Source organism: Aricia agestis, chromosome 22 (assembly GCF_905147365.1).
Source record: "Aricia agestis chromosome 22, ilAriAges1.1, whole genome shotgun sequence".
Lineage (NCBI taxonomy): Eukaryota > Metazoa > Arthropoda > Insecta > Lepidoptera > Lycaenidae > Aricia > Aricia agestis.
The window spans coordinates 160,039-179,435 of record NC_056427.1 but is presented as its reverse complement, the minus strand read 5'-3'; the positions used below and the strand labels follow the sequence as shown (position 1 = coordinate 179,435).

The 19,397-nt window shown below is 41.7% G+C and overlaps 1 protein-coding gene across 2 annotated transcripts in view; it reads right to left on the bottom strand.

Annotated features, from left to right (window-relative positions):
* Positions 1-672: 672 nt before the first annotated feature.
* LOC121737980 overlaps positions 673-19,397 on the bottom strand; it is a 67,780-nt gene continuing 49,055 nt past the window's right edge. The window contains exons 4-16 of one of the 2 annotated variants that reach the window (XM_042129732.1): positions 14,296-14,487; positions 11,013-11,117; positions 10,533-10,698; positions 10,045-10,155; positions 8,972-9,073; positions 8,527-8,661; positions 7,899-8,037; positions 7,316-7,467; positions 6,762-6,866; positions 6,128-6,217; positions 5,630-5,740; positions 5,018-5,205; positions 673-4,633 (exon numbers count right to left, since the gene is read on the bottom strand). In XM_042129732.1, the coding sequence (XP_041985666.1) occupies positions 4,463-4,633; positions 5,018-5,205; positions 5,630-5,740; positions 6,128-6,217; positions 6,762-6,866; positions 7,316-7,467; positions 7,899-8,037; positions 8,527-8,661; positions 8,972-9,073; positions 10,045-10,155; positions 10,533-10,698; positions 11,013-11,117; positions 14,296-14,487 (1,767 nt within the window). In that variant the 3' untranslated portion in view covers positions 673-4,462. The remainder of the gene's footprint in view (positions 4,634-5,017; positions 5,206-5,629; positions 5,741-6,127; positions 6,218-6,761; positions 6,867-7,315; positions 7,468-7,898; positions 8,038-8,526; positions 8,662-8,971; positions 9,074-10,044; positions 10,156-10,532; positions 10,699-11,012; positions 11,118-14,295; positions 14,488-19,397) is intronic. The other variant, XM_042129733.1, reaches the window with a different exon arrangement.

The following is a 19,397-nucleotide window of genomic DNA, read 5'->3' as shown; positions in this document are numbered from 1 at the left end:
ATCAGCGTCTGAACAAATGTGCCCAAAAATATGTATATGTTACCGATAATGTGCGTAAATCAATCAGACTGCAGATTAACAAGTTGGGCAAGCGCCCAAGCGTCATGGATTTTCCCATACAAATCACCAAAAAAATTCACTTTCAACGCTGCTACTTTTACAGTAAACTCTATATAAGGAAAACATAAGTTTTGTTACACCTTGTATAATAATTAACTAGCTATTTGACCGAGCTTTGCTCGGTATTCGATAAAACACAAAAAATGACATTTTCTAAAAATGATTCCTAGCTATACTCCACTCGGGCTAACTTGTCGCTAGCGGTCGTTGACTCCCTGTCAAAAACTTGTCATTTTCCATATAAAACCACGATAAACAATATCTGACACTTCATTGTCATCCGCGGTTTATATGAAAAATTACAAGTTTTTGACAGGGAGTCAATGACCGCTAGCGACAAGCTAGCCCGAGTGGAGTATAGATTATCGCCCCCGAAACCCCCTATATACTAAATTTCATGAAAATCGTTGGAGCCAATTCCGAGATTCCAATTTCCAACATTTTCATGAAATTTAGTACCTATATATATATTTAAACAAGAATTGCTCGCGTAAAGATATAAGATAAGTATAGACAAGTGTCAGAGATAATAAAAACCAAGAGATGTATTATAATACCGTTTATTATCCAGTATACGAGTAAACACTGCGATACACATATCAAATAAACATAGTATGTGTAAATATATGTCTCCGTGTTGGCACCTGATACACAGTATCTCAAAATGGACGCTAGGTACGAAAAATTTGTGATGGCGACATCCATACTATAGTCTGGCATAATTTTATCATTATCGGCTCAGTAAAACCTCTTAACGCCAATCTATACTTTAGTTTGGCAACATTATTTTATAATTATCGGTTTAGTTAAACCTTTAGGCCATGCACTGTTGCGATCTGTCGAGAAATCTCTATTTAAATGTCAACATTTCTATTTCATGACTGTTTCTAGACAGACAGCGACGTAACGCGTCTAAAGCAAGAGAACGTTGGCTAGCTGTTTAATATGACAGCAAAGTGATTAAAAACCAGCAACTTTTATTTAAAAACTCGTTGTATAAATCAAGGAATAAATCAAAAACTTTTAAACGGGTGATAATTTTATGCGGAGCCAAATAAATTTCACTGCTTACGCTCGCAAAAATAAATTATTCGCTGGAAGGAATCTATCAAAGAGATAAGCTCTGAATACTTATTTATGTTTGTTCATAATTTTCTTATGAAAATACGTGTGACTCGCGAGGACTGCCGCGGTAAAGCTATTGCATAGCATTTTTTATCGACGCAATTGTAATTCTCATACGTCTAGTCACACTAACACAAACAAAGTGCCGAAGTCTGGCAATGCCGCACCGACTGGCACAGCGGTACAGCATCACTGCATAGCTGTGTCGGTCGGAGTGGCGGGGATGTTAAGTTTTTTTTAAACAAAATTTCTTGATTTGGTCGCCGCGAAAAAAGCTATGCTATAGCTTAATAATTTATGTCCAAAAATATGGATGCCACCGTCACAATATCATCAATATATACATCAGAGGTGCGGGGGCCGTCGTCTCTAATAAAAGGAAACGTGTTCAGAACACTCGTCGAGAGAGAAAGAGAGGAGAAGGGTATCTCTATCTATAATTTATCTATCTATTCAGGGGACCTATCACATTATAAAACGATAGCGAAGATGGAAAAGATTAAAGTCTGTGGAAAACAACAATGTGGATCAACCACGCAGATGTTCTTACACATTTTCCCTGTATCTTTGTCATCGTTTAGATATTGTAATTCGTTTTAGCCCCCAATTCTACAGGATTCAAGGGATTTGGTGTTAGACAACGACGTAGCAGCTATCTCGCTATCTTATTCCTTATTTTTTTCAATCTTATCAGCTTTTTATCCCTAAAGCGGTACAACCATGTTACTTTAGGCAACAAACTATGTGTGTGCGTAGTTTCATCCAAATTCAGCGGCGTCAAAGACAGTCAATAGTGAGATAGCCACGTCGCGTCGCATCGTGCTAGGAAGGCTGCTAGATAGAGGTTCTAATCTTAATAACCTATCGAATTCCGTTTGGACGGATAATTTTATCCACAGGTACACGAAATTATACATTTTCAATTGACCATAACTTTTAGACGGTACAAAAATACATTCCCTAACAACTAATTCAACTAATTCGTGTTATATAACGTCGTATATATGACAGAGCGCCCCGCACCCCGCTGGTATCACAATTCTTTACAACAATAACGATAACTCTGACAGGAAAGAAAGAAATGTAATGAGTGAAACGTTTAGCTTCCTCTTAGTCCTTGCATATTCTGATTTGTTGATTCAGATAACAAATTACTTTTCAGATCATCTCTTTGTGATATAATTGTGTCAGTTAAATATACAAATGTTTCTGCTGCTGATTTACTGACCATGATTACTGTATGATTTCTTTATGTTGATCATTTTTATGTGGAAATTGGAACAAATGACAGTTATCTACCTCACAGTATCCTTTTGACAATCGGTTATTACATAGAGAGAAACATAATCTCTGTTCCCCTTACTTCAAAAGCTAAACGTTTTACTCATTCCGATCAAAGTGTAGCAGAGAAAGAGACAGACATATCAGACAATAATGAGAGTAACCGAGATCAACAACAACTAGAACATTCAATAATATATCACTTACCTACAAGATTGTTGCAAAAATTGTGGTAGCAAATTCGTTACAAAAATCCGCACAACGCGGACCGAAAATTGACATCGAAATTTACATGATAAGCTATGATACATCGAGTTGACATCTATATAAAATATATGGATATATGCCCTCTAGTACAATGCGCGTAGACGTGACATAACTCGACTTAATTATATTGGCAAAAGCGAGACCGACGACTTATTTTATTCAGTGTCTCACGGCAGTATAGATTAAACGTTTAATCTATTGGCAGTTTGTCAGAGCTACGTCGCGTCGCCGCGTTTGTGCTAAGTGAACTTGACGAAATTCGCCATAAAATCTTAATCTTATAGTCCGTTTAGAGTTATTTTACCTTCGAGATCCTTATGTCGTTGACATAAAGATCATACTGGAGGCAGAATAACTCTGAACGCTCTGTATATCTAACATCTCTAAACTTGGTGTTCTATACACTTCGATAACTCCACAGAATAAAAACTAACACAATATCAACAATTTGGCACATTTTCCTGTTTTAACTTCGATAGAGAAGAAGAAGGAGTGAAAAGTAACAACGGCCACGAATTTCTTGCAGACATAAAAAAAATATTCCTGATTTAAAAGATTAATACGATTTTACTAATTATACTGAAGGAAATCAACCCAAAGATGATACATTTTCTGAAGGTGATTCGAGAATTTTAGATGATATTAAAAAAAAGGAGCAAGTAAATTCGTGGCTTTCAAATATAGTCCGTAGGTAGCTACACATAACAGTTATATTAGAACAAATGATTATAGGAGCACTACTAGGATACATCGACACGTCTACGAGTAATTGAATCATTAAGATAGCATTAGGACGAAGCTTAGGACCTAGGAACTTAAAAGTACTGGGCGTGAACCTTTCATACCTAAGAGCAGACCTAAAATATAACCAGACAATTTGACTAGCATCGTTCTTGATTCAACGTATGGTATGAAAATGGGATAGTAGCTTAAAAGATGTGATCAAAGGTTCTAAACTATTTTTTAACTTCTCGCTCCAACGTATGGTTTGTGAAAGGGATAGCTATATAATAGGTCTGATCTACCCTCGTTTAATAACATAATGGACATTATAGTATACATCAAACATCATAAGTTTCGAAGAACGCTCTCTGGTCTCACAGCAGCTTTCGATATGACAAGAATCAAGTCTTTTAAAAAACGTTGGGGTTTTATTCAATTTGACACTTCGTTGGCGACTGAGTTTATTAAAACATTACAAAAATATCTTATGTATTAAAAAGCTAACTTGCCGACATGACAAGACCATCTTTTCATAATTAAAAGCTTCTTCATATTTAAGAAGATTTGTTTCTACTAATTCGTCTACCTCATTGCTCTTGTCATGTTCCCAAGTGTGTACAGTGCAACATTCTTAATGTATTGTGGAACCTCACATTGCATCATCGTTATTTGTTGCTATATTTTGATTGCTCTTATTACTGATATACATTGATACTGAACCTCCAGCATCATTGGATTCTGGTATATATTTTTGACAATAATTGTAACAGCATCTAATGTCGGATGTACAGGAGCTGCTATCATTATCATCATCATCATTATCGAGTGTCCCAGCTTACAACCTTTCCACCCCACAGTATCCAACTTGGATCCACAACTTTATCAATGTAAATCATCACCAACTGCTATTAAAAAGAGATGTCATTAAGAAGTTGCACTCTATTATCTATATCCATACCATCACCGCTGCGGCTAGCAGGGCTGCTAGCGGTCGTGTGACGTCACAGCCGGCGTGCAGCGCTCGCACGGCGTGGCGCGCGGGCGCAGGGGAGGGGGGCGGCCGGCGCGGGAACACCGCTACTGCGCCGCCATTGGACGCTGATACCACGCACCATACCTGGTGAAGAAGTGGAGGTAGTGAATTCTCGAAACTCGCAATAGATTGGATTGACTTGTTGATTTTGAAAGCATTGGAACAATTTTAGTGACATCTAACAAAAGTAGATTATGGGGCAGGAAAACTCGTTTATAGCCAGAGACTAGGCACAGAACCTACTTTTTACATGTGTATCTGACGACATAGAATATCTTTTTTATTAGTCACTGGTCCAGGACTGTTCACCTTAATCAAGCCTTGATCTGACCTTTGGTTTCAAAACTTATAAGTATCTAGTACGTTCTTCTGCAGGAACCGAAACCACGATCGAATCATAAGCTAAGCCACGAGACTACAAGTGTCTGTAAGTATACAGCAATATCCATCTGGAGATCTGTCACTCACCTCATCAGGCTCAGGCAGGGCAATCTGCGCGCGCCAGCAGTGCTGCGCGAGGTCTGGTACCAGGGCAGCAGGAGCCGCACGGCCACCGCGTACCCACACCACGCGCAGGTTGCGACCGCACGCGCCGCACGTGAGCCGCCACCCACCAGATATAGCTTCAGAGCTGATGGCGGTGGCCGTCGCGCCGCCTGATGGAGATTCAAGATGTCAAAGCCATGTTCATTGAAGTGATCCATCCAATCGACATAATTACATCGATACTTAATTTTGATACGGATAGTAGTACTAAGGTATAGCTGGACTATAGCTGTATAAGTTTTGTATGATATAAAATTTGGAACCTTGTAGCACTCCATTTTCTACCGACTTCCAAAAAAAAGAAGAAGTTTTTAGTTTGTCATTGTGAAGAATACAAAAAATGCAAACTGATATGTAGATATGTATGACGCATCTCTAGTCATGGACCATGGCAATATATTGACAAATTGATCATTAACATTGTCTCTGCCTTATCTTATCTATACTTAATTACACATCTACAGTCACTAAATTAACAGCCTTTTTACCATAATGTCTAACTCTATGATTAAAACCTCCATCACCATCACTCACCAGTAACAGCCAGCGTGACTCTCTTCAGCTCCCTGAGTCGCTGTAGGTCTGGTGCGCGCGCACCGACACACCGGTACTCACCACCTTCCTCGTATACTGCTTCTTTTATACCTACATGATAAAAGAGATTATAATGTAGATGTAACAATATTATATTCCCATACCTATAAATGTTGTCCATAAGACAGAACGACATCATAAGAGACGAAATGTAAATGTTTCAAAATGTCTACACTAATATAAAGTGATGGCAAACTAACAGTTTTGTTAAACACAATACTGCTTTCCCCGAACTACAGAAGAATAATTTGTGTGGTTATCTCATACCTTTTAAGGTTTTTAATTCCATCGGTGGTATTTATACCACCGATAAAATTAAGACATTGGAAAATAGCGAATTTTCTTGATGATGATGATCTGTCTGTTGGGTTTCACATAACGCGACCAAATGACGTAGGACCGCAGACTCACAAAACACCTCCTGCGGTTTTTGCTCACCTAGTACTCCATGCGCGTGATGGGAGCCGGCCGGCGCCCAGCTGTCACTCGCGTTGCCGACCACGCGCCGCCACCAACAACCCACGCTGCCTGTACATCATCATCATCATCATTAGTTTTATTACCAACCTCAACGTTATTATTATTAACAGATGTTCCCTGTTAAATATCTTAGCTTTTTTTATCAAAATTAAAACTTAGTCCTAATTTAAGCTTTGTTCTCGTAAACAACCTAACCCTCAAAAATCATCTATTTCTCTTACAACTCTTTTTGAATCCACGGCCTATACTTCATCTTACATTACCTCTTCAATCCCTCCATTCCATAATCTACATCTTCTACTGTCCCAATATATAATTTAACATCAATTGCCTGCTACCAACTTCTGATCACTTAAGGAGTGAGCACACTGAGGCGAGCCGTGCCGGGGCTCAGCGTGCCGGGGCTCATCGCAAAAATCTGCCTCCATACAATTTGCATGGAAGCGGATGCGCGTATCGCATACTGTGTCGGGGCGCAGCGGAGCGCTTCCATACAAATTGGATGGAGGCGGATTTTGGCGATGAGCCCCGGCACGCTGAGCCCCGGCATGGCCCGTCTCAGTGTGCTCACTCCTTTATTGCACTATCTCACCTTTAGGGCAGTGGAGCTGCACGTTGCCACCAAGCGGCACTTCCACCTTTTGCGTCTCTGGTTCTGGTTCCGGTTCTGCTTCTGTTGTGGGAGCCTCCTCTGATGCTAAATAAAGTTTTAATTAAGCAATAATTCTTCTGTTACTAAAGAAGATGATCTTTCATCAGGCTTTACCTTAACGTTAGCATCATTATTATTACCATCATGTAAAGTCTGTCTCTCCAAATCTTAAGGTGCTTTTTGACAAGCAATAGGCAAACTCGCTTAAGTTTTAAAAACATCGCCATAGGCATCTACGTGTTAAGATTCTTCTCCGGGAAGTATCGTTATACTAAAGCAGGCCATAAAAGCAAGGATGTACCTGACAGGTTTGCCTGTGCAGTTACGCCTGTCAGGCAAAGTTGAGGCAAAACCTGCACAGTTCTGTAACATACACGCTCCGGATTACCTGAACAGTTGACCTGTTCAAGCAAACCTGTCAGGTACATCCTTGCGTGTATGACCTGCTTTAAATATCAATTTTCATCCAGTTTTTCCTCATCATCATCACTCACCCAGCACATTGAGGTAGTACCCGATGCTGTAGTAGTCTGTATCGGCCCACCGCGCCCGACAGCGGTACCAACCCGCGTGTGCCGCCCGCAGCGCCCCCCACCGTAGCGTCGCCGCCTCCCCCGCACCACCCTCCTCTACGGGCGCCAGGGAACTGACAGAGATACACGTGACGTCACTTACTACACTTACACAGTATACTTTTTCTGATTCGGAACTGAGTCTCAGCTTTTCGAAATCGTGGGAGGTATTATGCGAAGAATTTTGTAGATACTAGAACTTTCTGACCAAATAAAAAGAGATTTCAAGAAGAAATCAGCTTTATCATTTAAAGCGACTTAAATGCCACGACTGATTCTAAACACCCACCAAGTAATAAGCTGACAATGTGAAACTACTCGCAAGGGAGAGACCGCACTGAGCGGCTCTACGCTACTACACGATAGACGTCGTAGGTTAAACGCTCAGTTTTTCATTAGTTCCCTCCATCACCTTTTCGCCTTTAAGATGTCGACTTGGCATTAGCTAGTGCTTATACAAAAATACTCTTCACAAAAATACAAGTTGCAAGGTTCCTATACTTACACGGGTGCGCGGTCGTGTCTGGTCCACGTGGCGCGCGCGGGCGGGTTGGCGTCGACGTCGCAGCGCAGCGCCGCCGCGCCACCCGCCCACAGCGCCACGCCGAAACCCGGCCAACGAGAGATGACGAATGATGGTGGGTCTGTAGGAGAGAGACAGATAGAGTAGGGTAGTAGGACAGCAACACGGCCAGCGAGATATCACGATGCTGGAGAAAGACGGATAGAGTGGGGAAGCGAGACGGAAAAGGTGGTGGGAGACTGGAGAGCGACACGTAGTCTGCGGGAGAGAGATAGATAGAGTGGGGAAGCAGGACAGAAATACGACAAGTGAGATGTCACGGACGACGGCGGATCTGCGGGAGAGAGACGGGTAGAGTAGGGGAGCAAGTCAGAAACACGACCAGCGCGAGATAACAGACAGATGGTAATTCTATGTACGGACGGACAGACAGACAGACAGACATGAAGAATCTATAAGGGTTCCGTTTTTTTGCCATTTGGCTACGGAACCCTAAAAAGAACTCTCTTCTCCTTTAGAGTATAGAGGATGGTAAATCTACAGACAGTACTATTTGTAGATTTACCATCCAGAACAGGACCATTGGAATTTCATATAAGGGTGTACTCACATGTGACGTGTATCTGCAGCTTGGCAGTACTGTCGCGCGGCGCGGCGGCGGAGCGTTGTCGCGCGGTGCAGAGCAGCGTCGCGTTGTGTAGCTCGCGGGCGGCAGTTAGCGACACCCGGGAGAACGATACACCCTCTATAGGACATTAAAGATGCTTGAGTTTGTTTGACGAGAGAGAGACGACTAGATGACTCCGCAACTCAGCTGAGCCAAAATTAGTTTATCACCGGGGAACCGTACATTTTTCCACAAATGTATTCTATGTCTTTTCCCTGAACTCTAAGTCTTTCCATACCAAATTTCAGCAAAACCTTATTTCCTGAAAGGGAGTGATTAGTCCATCATGATTCATGAGTCAACACTGGCTACTGAGGCATCAGTACAACAGACATTTAGTTTTCGATCCTTTTAGTCGTGAAAGTATCCTTGCAAGCGTTCTACTCACCGACGCTGTAGTTGGTGGGGTTGGGGCGCAGGTAGGGCTTGTGGTCGAGGGTCGGCTCCAGCGCCATCAGACGCCACGACAGCTCCGGCGATGGTACTCCACCTAGTAAAATATGGTATAGACCATGTACTACCAGAGAAATTGATGCATAGACAGGGACCTACGTCATTTTGTCGGATCATATCAATTCAATGTTAATCTGTCGGCTGGGATTGACGTAACGCGACCAAACTACGTAGGTGCCCCATCTGCCTAGGAATCAACTTATCTGATAGTATAACTTAAAGCTTTGCTCGGTGGAAGTGAAAGGGGAAAAATCTCTATTCTACATTTGTATTGTGTTCATGTTAAATCTATTGAGATGTTGCTCGCTTTGCTTTGGCCTTTACGGACAGTGTAAAGGCGCGCACACCTTTAAGAGCCCATAATTATGACCCTAACTTGACTACATACTTTAACCTAGATCTCAAAATCTGTAAGGTCTAGAAAACTGATTTTTTGACACAAGTAACTTCAGTTCATAAAGATTAAATGCTCAAGACGAAAACACGATTACTCAAAAAATGCTTGATAGTTTCTTTTTTACAAAAAACCTTGTTTTAGACACATTTTTGCTTGGATCTTCGAAGTTTGCTGTCTTTTCTTTAATATTTTTTAATATCTAAAAAGGTATTGATAAAACCTAAATTTGCTCAAAACACTTTTTTCATAATCATTATAGTTCGTCTTTTATTCAAGTAAAACTAACTCGGCGATGATTCCGCGCTGTCCTTTTTCACCTGGCATATGAAAGACGGGCGTGAGTGTGAAGAGAGAAGGACGATGTTTCATTTTTAGAGTCAGGTGAGCTCTTAAGGTCGCTCGCTGTCTGCGTCTATATTTACTTCTACTGTGCCAAGCTTGCTGTAACATTGTTTGCGATATTGTTTTTCTCATTTTTCTTTAGCCTATGCTGTCCCCTTTGCCCAGCCTATGTCTGCTGGGCAAATGCCTCATTAAGGTTTACCATTGTGCTCGCTCTTTTTTAATTGTGGTTATTTAATTTTATTTTATTGTGATGTTACGACACTCACCTTCAGCTACGCATCTCACGACCAGCTCTGCCCTGTCTCTGACTGGCACCCAGGTATTACCGGCATCCAGACGACGGCCGTCCACCGCCAAGTAGACTGACCGCACCGGTTCTGAAGGAGAAAGAATATTAGAAGGCGAATGAAGAGATAGGAGGCGAAATGCAGCCGAGATGTCTATACCGTTTATGATTGACTTTCAAGTATTCCACTTCTAAACCTATTTGGTTCTAAGATAGGATTTAGCCCGGCCGCACATTGTCCGAATTCTGATCAGAAACAGTTGAATTTCACCGGACGAGTGACGTTGACGGTGAGTTCGAGCTCACTCGGTTCTGTTTCTGATCAGAAATTTCGGACAATGTGCGGCCGGGCTTAATGGGCTGTATACAATATTGCTAAACTGTGCACATACAAAATTGCGCTTACAACTTCCCCTTATAAGATAAAACTATAACCTCCATACAACTCCTAATCTCCTAGTACCGTACCATATATCATCAGCCTGGTGGGTTCCCCGCTGACGGCTCTCCCACTGCCATCCCTGCCGGTGCAGCGCCAGCGACCGGCGTGGTGACGCGTCGCCCGCCCCACCACCAGCGTGGCACCGTCGCGGTAGACGCCATCAGCCCCGGGGGATGTGGGGAGGTTCATTTGCTGGGGGGAATGGTTAATTAAGTTGGGTTATTGCTACCATGCTAAAATAGAAATTCATTTCTTTCTTTTTATTTGTACTAGGAATGAGAAATACAACGTTAATAATAATGATAGACGTCTTTTGGAGGTGTTGGCTGTTGCTCATACTGTCACACCTCTGCGACCCTGGTATCCACCTGATTATCCCGGTACCAGCGCATGTTGCTTACACTGCCACACAGCTCTAATACCCACGTCTCCTTGCTCTGTGCGTCTACAATGAGGTAATTGTACCGCTATCATGACTCACACATCTCTGCATCCCTGGTACCCACCTCATTGTCCCGGTACCACCGCACGTTGCTGATGTTGGCGACATCGCACGGCAGCCGCGCAGCAGCATGCGGCTCCACCAGCAACTCGCGCTCGCGCTTCTGTTGCTGTTGACAACAAACAGAGTTAATACAGGCCGCGCATAACGTTAAGGGCCTGTTCCACCACTTCCTGATTAGTGCCGGATAGGCTATCCACGACTAATCTGACAAATAGAGTATGGAGTATCATAGCGAATATAGCCCCTAAGTTCGCTAAAAATAACAAGCAAGTTGTCCACAACATTCGGTCCAGCCGTTTTGGAGTATAACTTATAAGACGTACATCCCAGGATACATTTGAAAATACAGTAAAACGAAAATACTTATTTGATTGAAAATAATACAATAATACTAGCTGTCCCGGCAACGTTTCTTTGCCATATAAAGTATTTCGCCCGTATTATTTTATTGAAGTGACTAAATAAGTATGTCACCATGGCAACGTCCATCGCTATCCCGTCGTCGCACAAACAATGGTCGCCGTCAGTCTCGAGTTGTAATAACTATTACTTATTCAACAAATGCACTTATCAATATAATAAGTACCCAGTAGCCGATTCTCAGACCCACTGAAAATGTATATATGTTAAAATCAGTAAAGCCATTTCGGAGAAGGACGCGGCCTAACATTGAGAATTTTATATATAAGATTATTATAATGTAAATACCTAACTTCCTGGAGTAGATATTCAGAACTTGCGCGGTATCATACTCTGACAAAAAGTACATTTTGTTGGAATACGATTCCTATTATCCTCTCGGAACTCTAAAGGATTTATTTACTGAACATCACCAAAATCGGTTCAGACTTTAGCCGTTTACGCGTGAAGAGGTAACAGACAGACAGATTTTCAAAACAACATAAACTTTAAATCGCAAGTAACCCTCGTAACTTTAAAACAATAGCATTATAATTAAATTAGAAACAAAATAAAATTCTTTAATCTTTTTGTGTATCTTGAAGCCAGCTGGGTTTAACGAGCTTAAGATGGGTGTCATTATACGGGCTTTCAAATAAACTGCGCTGATGTTAGGGGTCGTAATATTTTATTGTTATAGCTTATTGCTTAAGCGAAAACCTATAAGGCCTAGCTGGGAATGTGTGTTTGTATGCGTATTATAAGATGGTTGCTGCTAAGCTTTTGTGTATTGACCCGCATAAAAAATTGTTGATTTATAAATGCAGTCTTGTTCTAATATAAAGGAGATAACTGCCATCCATCCGTATACGCGAACCGCAGGTGGTTTTAGTGGGCAAGCCCGGCGCTTCTCGCCGGGAGTCTCACATACCCAGGGGTTGCTTCAGCTAACTGAGGCACACCCCAAACCCGGGGCACCCATAAAGGTTTCCCCTGCGCATCAAAAAAAAGTAATAGTTGTTACTGGCTACTCCGTTGCGTCTTTATCCTTTTCCGGACCATATAATATCTCTTTACCAACATCTTAATCAGCGTCTTAAGTGTGAATAGATAACATAGAGATAGACACAGTTATTTCACATTTATAATAATAGAAAGGATGTCTATAAACAGCAAACACAATTGACGACAATCATGGACGAATATGCCCCTATACACGTTCGCTTGGTCATAATATGCCAGCGTGAGGAGGCGGCCTAAGGCAAGGATTATTACAAGTATAGATTTGATTACTTTCTTTGTTCTCTCAAAGTTATCAACTCCTCTAATACATCTTAAGCCGTTCTTGTTTCCTTTTGTTCCATACTTACGTAATAAGTTTAGACTTTAGTGAGATGTGGGTCGATTCTGCTAAATGATTATCACGATAATAATTGACATTCGATATCGTTTCATGGGCTCGGTGTTAGAACTACTCTACGCCTCCGTACTCCAGTGGTTAGGAGTGTGGCTCTTGACTCGGAGGTCGTGGGTTCGATTCCCGCGTTGGAAACATGTTATTTCCAAGTTTGTTTAGGACAATGCAGGCTGATCACCTGATTGTCTGACAAGTAAGATGATCATGGGCATGTAAAAAGTCGGTCCTGCGCCTAATCTCTCGCCAGTCGTGTCGGTCTTCCGTCCCACTGGGTTATGAGAGTAAAGGAATAGAGAGTGCTCTTGTGTACTGCGCACATACATGGGCACTATAAAATTACTCCTGCGTACCTGACCTGGTTTCAATGAAACCGGCCACCGTCACCGAAACCGGTGTGGGGGGTATAAGGTATTATTAGTATTATGTTATAACTACTAAGGAGCCAGGAGGTAATCCTTACTAATATTATAAATGCATGTGTCTGTCGGTTACCTCTTCACTGATAATTTATTACCCTCGGTCATGGAAAAACCACACAACATAGCTTATCTATTGTTATCGCGGTCGTATGTGGCCGCTTGGGAGTTGAAGCATTTAATGGTTTAGAGACTATTTGAGGGGCAGAAAAGACATATTTATTAGGATAGGTAGTTTTTGTTCCGGAAAATGTACGGATCCCGCGCGAAAAACGAATTTTGGTGCAAAAAAGCAGGCGTCATAATATTATAGTTCAATTTAGACGACCTTTTGACCTTAGCTCGACCATATAACATCCCTATACATTACATCGATGGCACCGCTAATGTTGTAATTAATTTGACCCCTAACCTCCAACCCCCAACTCCCACTCCCCACAAAGCTCCCACAAAATCCCCACAAACCCCCATGGATGGACACACTCTGTCTCTACGGCATAAAGTTTTTTAATTACCCGATCTGTTAGACGTAGGCGGTTGTGTTTTTAATTTAACTTGAAACATGATTTTCAATGTTTTATTCGACTTTATTATGTTTTTCGAAAGTATACTATTGTATGTTTGGCACGCTCTGTAGCCGTTGTGTGTGTGTGTGTGAGATTCGTGTTTGCTGTGAGAGTGACACTGGATATACAAAAGAGGGGTGTTATAAGTTTGACGCGTCTGTATGTCTGTGTGTATGTCTGTACGTGGCATCGTAGCATCCAGCATAAAATGGTGGGCAGATTCTGATGCTTTGCAGCTTCTCATTTTCAGCTTTTTCTCTCTAACAAAGTCATAATGTCAACGATAATAACGGCGATCAAAAGCCAACTAACAAATATCTGCCATCTCTTTCTCTCAGCTCTTTCTTTCTCTTTCAAACTTTCAACTGACTACGGTGATCAAAAACGTAATTTTGGCGGAACATCTAAGTAAGCCTGGCGTAGATTTTTCCTTTTTTGTCTATTTTGCTCTCTCTCTCTCCATTTTCTCTCACAACTCCCACCCACCTGCACGGGTCTCTCTCTCCTGCTCTCTCTCTGCTCTCTGGGCTCGTCGCTCATGACGGGCGCCGGTCGTATGACGAAGGCGTCGACTCTCGACGAGGCTCGCGGGCCGGGGGCTGCGCCGGCGTCCCCGATGGCGTCCCGGACTGCGCCCCGGATGTTCAGGATAGTGTCTCCTGTCTTGATGCGCCGAGTCTGTGGTGATAATGTGGCCTTAGAGACAACAGCGCAAAGAGTTCTCTAACGAAAACTTCGAGTGCCCAGGGTTACATAAGTATTAAGGCAGATAGGTGAATGATATTGTCGTCAGAAATCCGGTAGAAACGTTTCGGGCATTTTGAGCGAAGATACCTACCAAGTTAACGTGAGGTTAACTTATGGGCCATACCTCGCCGGGACGCCATCGCGACGTGGTCGGTGACGTTACCATGGCAACGTCTGGCGTCTCTACGTCGCAACAAAGCGGTTTTTTAGGGCTATAACTCACCGGGAAGCCAACGCGACGTAGCCAGTGATGTTACCATGGCAACGATCAAGCAACGTCTGGCATCTCTACATCGCCGCAAAGTGTTTTTCTTAAAGTTACGTTTAAAAACAGCGCTTTGCAGCGACGTAGAGGTGACATGGCAATGTCACTGACGGCATATTAAATACTGCCAGTAGGCGAATGGTCCTCGGGAAACCGGTAAAGGTTCCTTGGGTTGTAGGGAGAACATGAGTGAAGATACTAAGGTGATGCCTTGCCTAAAAGCAATGGCGTGCTTGAACCGGCGGCTTCAGAGAGATGATAATATTAATGAGAGATACTAGGGCATCAGAAAACCGTTTACGTTTAGACGAAAACTCACCATGAGTTAGTGAGAGAGAAAAGAGTTGAGTATTCCTAAATTTTATTTACCCCTTACGAAAACCCCCTGTGTTGTAAAATCTACGTGACTGTATGTTTCTGTATGTGTATGTCCATCTGTGGCATCGTAGGCCGTAGCATCTTAAAGTGTGGATGAATTTAGATTTCCTTTTTTAGTTTGAAAGCTGACATGTGAGTGGTCTTAAGAAATTCATTATCATCAAAAGCTGGTAAAGTAACATGCAAACAATAAGACAGAGAAGACTTAAAAGAATTAGGTGTAAAGTATCAGACAAACATAGCAATAAACAGTAACCCTCGCAAAAACTCCGCGAAAAAGCGCATTATCCGCCTTTAAAAACAGCTCATAATATAATAATATGTGCATACAACAGCTGGTGCCGACGGGCCGAGAGAACAGGGTTGCCAATTTTATTACAATCTCTTTAAAAAATATAACGAATTTCCCATGTTTTATTTTATTTTGGAAAAAATATATTAATGATCGAGATATCTCTCCTCGCCTCCGCATGACAAACATATCCTGCGGTAACCGTCCATTATATTATCCTGCAATGAAAAATATTCTATGTCCTTGTCCGTCGTCTACTCTATGTCTCATTTAACGCCTCCGTGGTCTAGTGGTATAGAGCGCTGCTCTTGACTCGGAGGCCGTGGGTTCGATTCCCGCGTTGGAAACGTGTTATTTCCAAGTTTGGTTAGGACAATGTAGGTTGATCACCTGATTGTCTGACAAGTAAGATGAATGATCATCTTACTTGTCAGACAATCAGGTGATTTTTTACATGCCTTTTTTACATTTACAGGTGATTTTTTACATGACTTTTTACATGCCCATGAGGGCATGTAAAAAGTCGGTCCTGCGCCTGATCTCTCGCTGGTCATGTCGGTCTTCCGTCCCACTGGGTTATGAGAGTAAAAGGAATAGAGAGTGCTCTTGTGTACTGCGCACACACTTGGGCACTATAAAATTACTCCTGCGTAGCTGGCCTGGTTTCAATGAAACCGGCCACCGTCACCGAAACCGGTATAGGAGCTATCACTATGTCTCAAATTTTATCAAAATCGGCTTAGTAATTTTTGAGCCCATTCGTTGAGACTTGAGAGCAATCAGACTTGTCATATTTATAATTGAATATAGATTTTTCTCATTTTATTCTTTTTTTTTATTTTGACCTTTTCATAAACAATTATTCATACGTCGCGACAGGCACAAAATCAACTAATAGATCTCAGCTGAAAATCTTGCCATATATATGAATACTATATTAGTACGATGAAATATATTCCAATCAGAAGAAAGTCAGTATCCCCGCATTTTCTATACAATCACCAATCTCAAATTTTATGAATCTCCACACCTTAGGGAATTCCCCACGTATTGGCAACCCTGTAAGTGGGAAATCCCCCCACTCTCGGGCGGGGCAAGTGTGAGCGGCGCTGTCGGGCGCACGTGCGGCTGACGCCGCTACCAGGCGATCATAATACGAGAAAGATTCGCTCGTTTATAATCTCTGTGATGAATATTTTTACGGAGTGTTACATCGCTGATAAGCGGAAGTGCCGATTTTGATGAAGTTTGGGAGCTGATATGATCGCGAGCAATATCGCGAGTTTAGACATTAAGACAACGATCTGGGGGCACGGGAGTGCCCCCGCCAAGATGAGCCAAGCGAAGCGCGCAAGGGCACTGCCTACCTTTTATCGAAACGTTTCGTCGTATTTTTGAACCCTCGTAACTTTGGTTTGAATAATGCCAGATAGTTGAAATTTTTAAGATATAGTGACATGGGTATAGTTATTACATGCGCAAAGTTTGAATATCGTAGCTATTATACTTTAGATTTTATAGGTGTCCAAAACCCACAATTTGGTCACTGACTCACCGATCATCAAAACTGTTAGGGTACTTCCTGAAGTCTTAGAAAGCTAAAATTTGGTATGTAACATGATATTAGTACTAAAACAACAAGAAAATATCAAACCCAACTTAACCTATATCCATACCATTATAGAGCAAAATTAGGCAAAATTTTGTGTTTTTTTGTATGGGAGCCCCCCTTAATTTGTTATTTTATTTTAATATTATTATTAAATATTAAAGTAGACATATAACTAAGGACTTTGGGAAAAATTCAAGTACCTACCTGTTGCTATTATTGATATAGAGCAAGAAAGGCCAAAAAAATCGCGTTTGTTGTATGGGAGCCCACCTTTAATATTACTTTTATTTTATTTTTAGTATTTGTTCTTCCAGCGGCAATATACATAATTTGTGAAAATTTCAACTCTCTAGCTATTACCGTTCTAAACAACATCGGTTTACGGTTAGTTAAAAACAAAAAAAAAGTGGCTTCGAAAGTTAAACGGCTATACAGAAACATCTTCGCGTCATCGATAGTGCGATGTAGGTGCCCAACAGTGACATCTCTTGTCGATTAGAGTGCATTAACAACTATATGAAACTGTTTGTGCAAGCTATATCGCAATGTAGACGACCAGCAGCGACATCTATTATTATCAAGAGGAAAAAATAGCGAAAAATCACGTTTGTTGAATGAGAAAAATGAACTAAAAGAAAAAACAACGTAAACCAGCTTACAAAAAGGAATGAAATCCCACCAAAAACATTTTCATGTAAAAATGTTGCCAAGATGAGAACATAATAATTTTATAGTTCGTCGTGTCAAAAAGTAGTGAAATCTCATGTAGAGCCAAGTTTCTAACCTTACATACTCAGCCCTAAATCTAAAAACCTTAATTTTACACTAAAGCCCGGCAAAATATTTGATAATAATATTATAATGTGTCAGCCGCACGAGAAGAATCTAAAAACTCTACACATTAGTCAAAATCGGTGGCTTGGCCATTTTGTTATTCGTCAAGGCTTTGAACTTAATGATATTATACCGTAACTAATGATAAATGGCCAGGCCACCGATTTTAACTAATGTGTAGAGTTTTTAGATTCTCCTTGTGCGGGTAAGATGAAGGATGTGTCGCTGGCTCTCTACCGCGAGGCAAAAATGAATGCCTCCTGTTTCATTTTCACTCTGCCAGTACTCTTGCAGGCGTAGCATGGTCACCATAGAAACGGTTTCTTTCTACGGAAGAATCGACATACTGACAAATTTTATCGACAAAATGGCGGATTTCCATTGTCTAACTTTGTCTATTCTTCCGTAGAAAGAGACCGTTTCTATGGTGACCATGCTACGTGTGCAACCGTGTTATTTGCAACACTAGATGATGCCGGCAACTCCGTTGCGCCAAAATTCGTTCATCGCGCGGAAACCGCGCGTTCTACGACAAAAACTATCCTATTGTCCTTTCCCAGGGCACTAAGTATCTGCATACGAAATTTCATCTCAATCTGCTAAGGTTTTTAAGCGTGAACAGATAACAGACAGACTGACAGTCTGTCACAATTTCGCATTTATAATATTAGTGTGGATATCGATCAAAATGAAGTGAAACGAAATATACGCAAGAATTTTGGAGTTAATATAACTTCTTTTCATTACAAAACGGCCAAAAGCTACACTTTTAATGAACGACGTCGCTAAGTGTCCTAATCTGTCCTCAAACGAGTACAAATTAACAAAATGGAAGTTGCCCGAACAAAAATGGCCGAAATGGACAGAAGTTAGTGATTCAATTACTTTTATTTTGGTCCATCGTTTTATTTTTAAAGGCGATTCGTATTAGGCCGCGAGGCTTTGCCCCTGGGAATACTTTTAAGGCTGCGTTTCCACCAGAGTTGTGTTGCGAGGAATGTGTTTTTGAGAACCAATAGAATCGCTTCATTGACGTGAGCTTGCCATGACATCGCCGCAACCGCGGCGGGCGCGAACGAAACCCGTGCCGTGAGTAGCTTGATGCGTCCGCTCGAACGCGCGGTTTGGCCGCTAGGCGCTACTACGCGAGATCATAAGCTATTCTATGTATTAACTAGATGACGCCCGCTATCCTTTGCCCAGAAATTTATTTATCGCGCGGGAACCGTTCATTTTACCGAGATAAAATGTATCCTGAATCCTTTCCCGGGACACCTTTTTCGGGACTATCTCCATACCAAATTTTATCAATTTTTTTTTATGAAAACGAGAAACCGGGTCGCCTGATGGAAGGCAACTACCGACGCCCATGGACACTCGCAACATCAGAAGAGCTGAAAGTGCGTTGCCGGCCTTTTAAGAGGGAATATGCTCTTTTTTGAAAGTTTGCAGGTCGTATA